This window comes from Dromaius novaehollandiae, chromosome 1 (genome assembly GCF_036370855.1).
Source record: "Dromaius novaehollandiae isolate bDroNov1 chromosome 1, bDroNov1.hap1, whole genome shotgun sequence".
Lineage (NCBI taxonomy): Eukaryota > Metazoa > Chordata > Aves > Casuariiformes > Dromaiidae > Dromaius > Dromaius novaehollandiae.
In genome coordinates, this window is record NC_088098.1 from 192,141,790 (window position 1) to 192,152,952 (window position 11,163).

The window sequence follows — 11,163 nt, forward strand, 5'->3', positions numbered from 1 at the left end:
TCTGCAGAAGCCTCATGTGCCCTTTCTGCTTGAGTTTGGTCAAGTTCAGCTTTTTTGAGGTATTACTGAGCTAAGCGAATTCTCATGCAAGAACGTAATTTAATACTTAGATCAAACATTAATACATAACACATTTATTCATGGTGTTAATATAAAATGGCTATAAAAATGATTAGATAATAATCCCTGCCCTGAACTGTTAAGCTTATAGTTCAATTAGAATATAGATATAAATATGTGCCTAAAAAGGACAGAATTTGCCTCATCACATCTTGAGTGTATCTACTAGTCATTTAGTCTGCCATCATAGGCAATGGAAGAAGGGTATAATTCATTTCATCTTAATATAGACATCTAAAATATGCCAGATGAAATGCAGCCTACAAGTGCCTGTTTCCTGCTCTTAACTATAAAGGGAATCTAGATAATTTGTACAGAGGTAACTATCTGTACTGCAGGTGAATGAAGTTTAGCAAGGTAAATTCCACTCCTAGTGTAGTAATGCCTCAGGAAAAATTTTTCAGCTTACTGGGGCCTCCATTTTATCAAAAGGATAAACCATACAGTAAATCCTGAAAGAAGCAGAGTAGGAGGAAGACTGGTGACTGTATTGGCAATGGCAGTTGTTTCTGTAGACAAAGCCCAAAGAGTTCTTCCCTTTAGATATAGGAACTCAGTAGACTGTTGCATACAAGAGACTGCAAGTGCTGAATTAGCACTGGGCAGTAGGAGATTGCCTTGAAGTGTTGCTTGTTGTCAATACTGCCCCAAAAGAGAGAGCAACACTTATCCAAGAGATAAAACAGGTTTTATTTCTGTGTCTCTCAGCAGGCTGTTAACATACCTCACTCAAAGAGTGAGTGTTGGGAGCACATTCTCTTTCTTGGAAGCTTACACCCTGGCAATAAGTATGTCAATGTAAACAACATAGTCATCCTGCTGCTAGGTTGGACAGACTGAAAAATTTTTAAGCTTCCACATTTAAATTGCTATCAGAGACACCAGAAAGAAATGCTTATGGTGTTTTCAGTGTTTCATCAGGACCACCTATTAACTGGAGCCTTGTGTTTCCATGTTTGCCTTTCATATGGAAAAGAGGGGAATATGTCAAGACTGTCCTTTATATGATCTTCTGTGTGTCATTGACAGTTTCACAATCAGCAAGCAATAACTCAATTTCAGCTAGATTAGGAATGAAAAACTACTTGCTCATATCTCCACTTTCTTCTTCTTTCTGCATGTTCTTTCTCTTCCAGTTGATGTTGAATTAAATATCACCTCTTTAATGTTAAAAATTCTAGAAGTTTGAGAGCGGAATTGTCTACTTCTTGTGTTGAATTTGATGTATAGATGCCTATAATTAGGAAATCTTAAGAGCAAACGGAAATACACAACGAAAGGTATTTCTTCATTGTGGGATGAAGGTCATATAGCAATACTTTCAAAGAGACCAAGATATCTCCAAAAGGGGTTTTTTTTAATCTAACTCTAAAATTTGGAAAGTGTTTGGAAATTAATAGATACTGGAAAGTGTTTATATTTTTGATACTAAGAAATCATGCTCACATCCTAAATAAACAAAAAAGTCAATGAAAACACCAAAAAAAAAAAAAAAAAAAGCTTAACTGCCCTTTTGAGAGCTGGTTGTATACATACTAGTATAAACCAAATGTTTTTGAAATTTACTTTCTAAATAGCAGAGTTTTGACATTAGTTTGAAATGAGAGCAACCTTTTGAACAGAGAGCATATGCTTTGTGTTTTAGGTTCTGAATCTGATACACCACTAATCTATTTTTCAGAAATGGATGGAGCACATTTTTTAAATTAAAACTTAAAAGAAAATTAAAAAGGATATTTTAAAAGCATAATAGAGACAGTTGGAATAACTCACTTCCAGATTCCAAAAGAAGCTCTCTTTCTGCATCTACAGTCTTGACCTGAAAGATGTAATTTTTTTATATTGAATTATAATGCACCAGAGAAAAACTGGAAAATTAGGTGGCCTCACTGGGAGAATTTTCCTATCTAAAATTTTTTCATTGACTTCTTTTGACTACAAGAAATACCGTAAATTTTCTTCCAGCCTGAAAATGTCTTTCCTTACATAAGGAAACTAGAGATGGCAGCAGTTACTATCCTATCTGGAATATTGGTCAAATGAGGAAAATTTCAAACACAGTTTCAGTCCTGTCTTGATTGGTACACTCTTGTGATTGGTAATTTATAATGATTTTAAGCAAATCAGCAGATCAGTCTTTGGATAAAAAGAAAAAAGATCTTGGTATTACTTTTGTCTGTAAAAATGACATTGTGCACTGCACAAGCCATTCTATTTCACACTTGTACTGAGCTAGTGAATTTTTAAAAACATTAATGTTTGTTTCTGTAATTTGTTACTAATCTCTAAATTTGAATCTAAATGTAAGAATTACAGAAAAGTCAACATTTATATTATATAAATCTGCTTCCTGTAGCAGTGGGGATTTTTTTTCCATTCCTTTGGCCATTTAGACCAACACGAACAGTGGAATGAATTGTTTTTTTTCTGGTTTTGTGCATGACCAGTAGAATTGTGTAGATTAGACATTCATAAACAAAAATATCCTGCTGTTAAAACTAAATCTGTTTTATCTTGCAGTAAAAAATCCTCCTCTTGGCAGGCATATATGGGCTTTCAAAAGCCCCAGTACAACCACAACTGTATTGGCAGTTTAACTCCCTTGACAGCATATTTTGTTCTTAAAACTCTTTGGCCATTGAAAGTTGTGCCCCCACTTCAAGAGTTTGCTGGAACAGCACATCATTTTGATTGAACAAAGTCTTAAATTCCAGTTATAATGGTATAACCGAACGCCTGATTTTGAAATTTGAAACATTTAATATCGATGGTGACACACCAGCAAAAAAAGAGACTAACTGCAATTTCAAAATACAGAGTAAGTTTGTAGGATAGATATTTTATAACCTGAAACGTTTTAAGGGTTCACTTTAACAAGGTTGAATTCAGTTAAATACCCTGTTGACATGGTGTTCAACCAAATTTTAGCCAGCAGTCTTAAATTGTAACTTAAGCGAAAGTACTCTTCAGCTTAAACACAGCCATATGAAAAAGTTCTCTCCTTTCTGTATTTTACAATTCATATTTGTGTAAATTAACACATAATAGAGCCACTATTAGAAATAGATGGGGAAGTTGTTTGCACCATGTATTTTGGGTGTCTAACTTTGGGTGCTTAGTTTGGAGCCCGAACTTTCTGTATGATCAGGAAAGAGTGTTAAGCGTTTCTAGCAACTCATTCAGGCTAGAGTCAAACTTAAGGTAGTCTGAACTGTGTTGCCCCTGCCCAGAGGCTTTTACTTCCACTGTCTACAGCATAAGCCTCTGAAATACATGGTGTGAATAATTCCCTGTTATTTCTAACAGTGGTTCCATCACATGGTAGTCACAAATGGATGACTTGCTGCTTTATGTCAGACACTTGTATTGCACTCACCAACTCATCCACTGGTGTTTCTTTGATCTTCCCTGGAGTAGGCTCCAGCTGACATACCCGCACTGAAATCCTGAATATGGAAACCGAGTTCTTATGTACCATCTGGATCTGGTATCTGCAATAGGAGTGTAATACCATCAGCATACTGAATATACTGCAATCTGTATTCCCCTGTTAACTCTTCTAGTGCACATACTGGGTACACTGAAGGTGGCAGAGTAGTATCCCAGCAGTATGTTGCAGAAGTCTTTTTCCTTTCAGCTCTGAATAGGGTTTTTTAAATTTCAGGATATGTTCACCATTACACAGATGGCTACCACATGTAACTGATGTCAGTGTTGAACCTGATTCATTCCTGTGTTGCTCATCTTTTACTTTGAGCACTGTAGTTCACCAAATTATTTAATGTTGCTCTACTGTGATGTATTTTGTATGTGCTGACATTCCCGTAATTGGTTATCCACAGAAATTGCTGCAAATAACTATTAGTTCACTAGGCTAATATTTTATGAAGTAATATTTTTAGAGCAGCTCATTATAGTATAATTCATCAGACAATTAAATATTCTGTGTCTCTTAAGATTTTTAGTCAGTTAAGTAGTATTACAAAATTAGATTTACTCTAATACACATGACTCATAGACATTCAAAGGTGTACACGTTTTTTGGCGTATGAATGTGAAATATCAGCAAAAAAAACAAATAATACGATTTCAGTAAAAGAGACCATGGCATAATTAATAAAATAATATTCAACCCTCATTTAAAAAAAAAACAGTGAAATAGCAAGGCCACTTGGAGCAGATTCAGTTCACTGAGAAAAAAACATTAGTTTATTCCTGTAACTGTTTTGTGGCAATTAAAAGTCCTGTGTCCTAATCAAAATCAGACTTACATGGAGGTTCTAAATTCTCTGTACAAAACAGTTGTGTAATCTCTGTAGATAACCTTTGTTTACACTGCTTTGCATCTTTTAATGTGGTCCAGAGTGAGAGCAGTAGTTTTCCTGTAATATGCACGTACAGTGTGCGTTTGGGTTGCTGCTGGACTGGTGAACAGGAACCTTCTGATGAAATTATAATCTTTCTGTTCCATAGTTGTGTCAAAGGGTTTACTAACAACTTGAATTCAAGCAACACTTGAAGCATGAGGGAATAATGTTAGTTTCCTGTTGCATTTATTTTCTCCAGTGACAAAAGACCTTTTTCTTGTATCCTAAATTCTAATGATTAGAAATCAGTTAAGAAACAAAAACACCCCTATTGGCAATTGAGGACTATAAAGGGGGAAAAATAAAGACCTAGCAATTAATTTTGAGAAACCTAACCAAAAACTTTATAACAGAGAGAATTAAAGCATATTTTGACAAATTATTGGGGGGCAGTTGAGCTTGGCTGACTGTGTAGGTTCTCTTCCCCAATTCACATTGCTGCACAGCCTACAAACAGTTGTGCCAACAAAAATGAGAGGTCAAAGCAGAAGAGAGGAAGGTCAGAGCTGCTTAAGCCAGCTTTGCCAGTGAAATAAATTCATGTCACACTCTGGTGAGACCTGAGTCACTGTGAAATGTGTTGGAGAGGCTGTGCGTGTTTGAAATTCTACCTGTCTTTTTTTATTTAAACTTCAAACTGCAGTCTAAATGCCTTTGGTACTCTGAGCATGAAACTTTTTCTTAGACACCTGGCATTTTTACTGCTGGTAGTGCATCCTTTTTATGTAATGTTGATTCCACATATGAACATGCAACTATTACAACTTCCAAAGGGAGGCATTTTTTGCAGCACTGTTGGCTACGAGGGTATGCAGGCAGGTTCCTATATTAGCTGTACCTGATTTCCTCAGGATTTTTTGTTACAAGGTGTCAAGCTGGTTTTGCTTAGGTTTTGACAGTATCAAAACATACTTCCTGACACAGCAAATGGTCTCTGGATGCACTCATGCACATGCATATCTAATGCTTTAAGAGTAAAATGGGAGATCTGTAGTCTGTCCTTTCTTACCTTAAGGGAAATTCAAATTGACATCCCCTGCTTCCCTGGAGGGTGCCATATCTATGAGGATACCTCATGTTCTGAAGGAGAAAGAAGCCCTTCAACTTCCTGATGAAGTTTGGCTATGTGGCAGAATCTTCAAAACTCACAGGCAATTGATAGAGGACATGACCGTGAAGTCCAGTTGTTAAAGCATCAGCTTTAAGAAGAGAGGTTTGGGTCCTCTCTCTCAAAAGGGCTTGTGTGTTATATGTTAAATGGTCACCAGCTAAATTACAACTGTTCTTCAGGCTCTGTTACTGCATAGTACCTTCTCAGATCACTTCTGTGCTGCTGCCTTTATTCTCGACTTAGAGAAAACAAGGAGAAAGTATTGAATCAGCATAAAGCCACAGCGGGTAGTCCCCTTCGATAAAATTGCTAGAGATGTAGATTGACATTACACATTAGACTGCCTTGGTCTTTAAAAATGTCTAAATCATGGTTATGACAAAATGGAAAGTGAGCAGTGATCTGAGCACTGCGTAACATATATCTTTAAAAACAGGAAGTAGTGAAGTATTGTTGTATGTATATTGGCTATTTTCTGAGTCAGTCAGTCATATAGCTAATTTCACATTCATGTGCATCTGACCTTTAGAGCATTGGTATCAACTTCCTAGCTGTGCACCAAACTCTTTAAATTATATCAGGCTAGAGATTTAATTGATAGTGCTACCATCTTTCTTCTGAAAATAAAAATCACCATATTTGTTATTTCCTGTTCTACTTCAGGGCATTTGATGTGGAACTTCTTTATATAGCTCAACGCTTGAGAATACCTATAGCAGAAGTTGCTGTCAACTGGACTGAAATTGAAGGTAATTAAATTGTTTATATTTCATAAAATCTCTTAAATGTCAATCCAGAATAAAATATCCAAGGCTCTTCCCAGAGCAAGTCAAATTTTATCCAACCTCTTTTCTATATGACTGTCCAATCTTGTGCCCTTGCCAGCCTGGACAAGGCATAGGACTGTAGGCACAGGAGGAGTGAGGGAGAGAAACTATGCATTCCCACTGGAGGCAAATGTAGGTAATTATACTGCTAGGACAAAGCAGTAGTTCTTTGGCACATCATCTTACTGTAACATCTTAACAAAAATACTGCAATTGTAGAAGACCTCCGTGCAGGAAGTATTATACTTTTAGGCGCTTAGGGGTTGTGTTGTCAAGCAAGTACCTCTTAGTAGTAAAGCCAGCTGAAGAAGTACTTGTCTCTCAGTTCATTTATCCCCTCCCATCAAGTGCAGTTCCTTTTTTTTCCACTTATTTTTTTTTAAACCTGGATTTCTTCTCTGCAACACAACCCCTGAACAACTCAAAGTATAATAAACTGCAACAGTGATGAAGGGTGGGGGGAACAGGAGGCAAGCAAGTAGAGAACATCCTCAGCCAACTTTACTAGAAAAGAGAATGCTTTCTTTCAGTGCAGTTCCACATGTGTTTTGCTCCTGGCATGAATGCAAGCAGAGATGGAGAATAAATTAGTTTAATAATCTGGGTTCCTTACATTACCTGAAGATTGGTGCATTCATGCTATTGCTGTAAGTCTCCCAAGTCGCTCAGAAACAATTTGCATAATTATTAGTGTTCAGGTTCTTATTTACCTGAACAAAACCTTGTTCAGCAGAGAAGACCGTATACATCCTGTGACGTGTTGAGTTACTGCGCTGCGCTGCTTCCAAACTGGAATCTCCCACTCATTGTATGATGTAATTACTATAAGGCAATAATTTTTGCTATATAAATTTTTATTAAAATTAAGGTCTAAGCTGAATGTGCTGAGAATGCAGAGGTTCATGACTAGTTAAATGTGTGTCTTGCCAGTGTTCATTTTTTCTAACAATGTCCTTCCGATTTTCTTCTTCATTAATCGCAGGTTCTAAGCTGGTTCCCTTTTGGAGCTGGCTGCAGATGGGCAAGGATCTTCTTTTTATACGACTGCGATATATGACTGGTGCCTGGCAGCTTGAAAGAAGAAAATATAATTAGGTTATTTACATTCTCCAAATGTATTATTATACTTAATGGAACATGAGAACAGTTTCAGTGAAGCAAAATGGTGATGAAAGCTGAGGTAATTCTTCATTGCTCCTGTTTTATGTGTCATTTCTGCAACATGTATGTGTTTTATAAGATTGTCAATGGGGAACTTGTATAATCTTTAGAAGAGAGAAAGCATTTCTCAAAAGATTTTCTTTATCTGGTAATCAGGTTTTTGTTATATTGAATAGTAGCTTTAAGAGGTCTTACATAAATTCACTCACATAAATAAATACATCTGCTTTTGTCTCATCATACATTCAGAATTCCTGCTAGTAAAATTCGTACATGTTGAAAAAGGCACTGTATATTCTACAAGGTGCAATATTCTGTCTGTTGTAAATGGCCACAATCATTTGCTGCTGTAGTATATGGAATTTTACAGCCATATTACAACTTGGAATGATCAATCATGCTTCATGCTGATGCATATTTAGATTCAGTGTTATGGGAAACATTAATGGGTTTTACTGAGTTATAAAAATAATGTTCATAAGGCTGTTCTAAGAACTTTCAGTAGTCTCTTGACATTCCAAATGTTCTTGTCTGAAGCAGAAATAGTTTGTCTGAGATCAAGCTTTAGATTGTCTCCACTCACTGTAGAAGTTCCAAGAGAAAGCACATTTCATTTTAAAATGTTGTCTTTTATAAATAGATTTGTTTCTTACATACTAATGAATACTGTATGTTCAAGGCTTGGAGTCCTTGGCATCTCCAGATCTGTAGTAAAAAGGGCATGGAAAAGTAATTCAGAGCATACGAAAATGAGACCCAGTGTACATTGGGGGCCTGTGCATTAGCAATGCCAATTTGAAGTTCTCATGCTTCAAATGAGATCAGAGAGGAGAAAAAAGATCTTTTCTTAGTAATATCATACCCTATTACAGAATACAACTTTAAATAATGCTTTCAAAACTATATAGTTGGGGACTGCCAACAAACTAAGCTTGTCTTTCTTTTGGAAGCACATACAAATTTGAACATGTTTAAAGCATGAAGTGGATACAGTTTTACCTTCACAGATTTTTAATTGGTAATTTCTCTTCCTTCTGCCAATGGTGTTATGCAATATTGGGTTTTGCTCCTATTAAAGTTACCTCAGTTTTCTATAAATTGAAGTGTTGAAATAAATTCTCAAAAAACGTTCAATTTATTTTGCAGAGTTCATTCTCTTTGATACTCTGCCTGCTCCACATACATCTCTATCACTTTTGCAGAATCAGTCACATGACTCCTTGCTGCCATTGCTGGAATAAAATATCAGCTTCTCAGTTCTGGTAAAGTGAATTGTTCTGATCAGACTTCAGGTGATAGCTGTACCTATAATTAAATTGCCAGCCAGTTCTCAAAAACAGTTTCCTTAAATTTTCCTGATATTTTGCCTTAAAACTGTACTTTGAAATTTTGACTGAAATAGTTCACCTTTTTCAAATGATGAGGCTTAGGTCATGCATTATTTTCCCCATGATAAGTGGACATCTCATGACCTGTTCTTTTAGAATGTGTGCTTTTGAACAGGACGCCAAAGCTTGGAAATGAGGTGCTAGTGTAATCAACATTTTAAAAAAAAATGTGTTTTCTACAAAGTCTTTCTAAAACTTGGCAGATAAATTCTCCAGTAACTCTCTCCTTAGTGAGCTGTCTCCTTTATAAACTCCTGTACGTATATATCATTTCTACAGAATATTTGATATCTTCTTGCTCAGAGATGCAGAGGTAACACTAGACTTGATGTCTTTTAGTTTTCTTTTGTTGGCACTAGAACTTGTTGACAAGGAAATCTCTTATGCTTTCTGTGAATTTGAACCATGCTCACTATATAGCTTCATAGTCCAGGATCTGTTCTCTGGCCCTGAAGTCAACAGACGTGATAGAACTCTCATCCATATGACTAAGTCTCCCCTTTTCTTTGCCGCATCCAAACTGTCTCTTGGACATAGTCCTTGACCTGCGCTGACTCCCAAACCATCCCTGAAAAACATTTTGAGAGCATGGTAACAGGTATAGGCAGCTGTGGGACACCTGGCAGTTTAGTTTACTTGTATAGGTGTAGCCTATTCGTTGCAGCAGGGATAAAAGCTGAACCGGGTTAAAAAAAAATAGGAAACTGGGACAGAAAGAATAGAAGAAGAACCTGAAAAGGAGGCTGATCTAGGGCTGAGATTGAAAGCCACTGAGTGAAATGGAAGAGAGGAAGTGCTGAGACTGCATGAGGAATGGGGATGGAATAGCAATGGACTAGCAAAGAGAGTGGAAGAAGGGAATGGGGAAGGAGACAGATCAGTTAAGAATGGAAAAGGAAACATTGCCAGTGAGGGAAGAGGAAGCTGAAGGGGCTTGCTAAGCCACGTCCTCCATGAGAATAGGGTTAGGACAGAAATGTCATGATCTGAAATGAGCTGAGACATCAGATAAACAGAGTGCTGTCCAGAGTCTGGAGTAGAACCCAGGATCTATTTCTCAGTGGTCATCCACCCAAAATCCATGCAAATCCATGCAAATCATGTCTCATTCCTCTTTCAGTGCTGATCCGTAAAGTGAATAAATGGCTACTGTGTCAGTTATTCTTCCGACCCTGGTGACTCAAATCTGCAGTAGATCTACAGGCTCCAACTCTGAAGAGCATTAAGGAGCAACAGCATCTCTCACAAAGAAGCAGGAGATTGTACACACCAAGTTCCAATGAAAGCTCACTTTTTAGAGTTAGAAAGACGGGTAGAAAGAGCAGGAAACAAAAGTGCCATTTTTGACTCTTGCACAATTGTGTATGTGTGCTATGATAGCAGATACTTGCTTAACCAAGGACTGTTTTTCCTAGAAAAATACATTTTGTTCAGTGCCTGGAACTGATCAAGGAATTAATGAATTGTGTGAAAAAGGAAACTAGATTGATTGATCTTCTGTTTAAAAATTGGAAGTTTGGACAGAGTATAAATGAGGCAAAGGATAAAAGAGAGGCAGTACACTCTCCTATATCAGGGATAAAGTTAAAACAAGACAAGCATACAGGTTCTTTTTCCCCTCTTGCTCAAATGGTCAGTGCATTCAAATAGGGTATTAGAGATATGGATTCATTTCCTCTCTTGTTTAAGAGAATCCATGCCCACATCTTAAAAGATGGTGAAAGGATTTCTAAACCATTCTGCAGATCATTTTGAATGGGTATCTGCACCATTCAGTGATGCAGATATTATACCATCCCAACATTACAACAGATCAGAGTAGAAAAGGCACGAGCTGCTTAGATGGTAAATACAGCTCCAGTAGCTTCTCCCTACATTCACACGCAGTCCCAGACAGAGCTGAGAGCCCTGCTCTCATCAGCAGGTGGTAGGAAATGATCTGAGCAGTGCGATGTGTGCGCTGATGGTGCTGCTCAAAAAATTTGAATTCAGAGTCTGCCATAGTGTGTTCTGGCGTTGAAGCGTTATCAGTCCTTTTCTGATTTCTTTGCATGGAGTGTTCTCAGGTCTGAAACAGTTACCTGCACTTGTTTAAGTAAACGCTCCAAGCTTCTGCTGAAGCAGAAGCAGCAAAAGGGACTTAGATTAGCTCAGAAGGATGATTGCCTCTGCTGCAGAATTGGGAGGAG

General features: G+C 37.2%; 1 protein-coding gene across 1 annotated transcript in view; it reads left to right on the top strand.

The window, feature by feature from the left end:
• ALG5 (ALG5 dolichyl-phosphate beta-glucosyltransferase) overlaps window positions 1-8,720 on the top strand; it is a 24,074-nt gene extending 15,354 nt beyond the window's left edge. The window contains exons 9-10 of the mRNA XM_064504916.1: window positions 6,262-6,347; window positions 7,408-8,720. Of these exons, the coding sequence (XP_064360986.1) occupies window positions 6,262-6,347; window positions 7,408-7,520 (199 nt within the window). The 3' untranslated portion in view covers window positions 7,521-8,720. The remainder of the gene's footprint in view (window positions 1-6,261; window positions 6,348-7,407) is intronic.
• The last annotated feature ends 2,443 nt before the right edge of the window (window positions 8,721-11,163 follow it).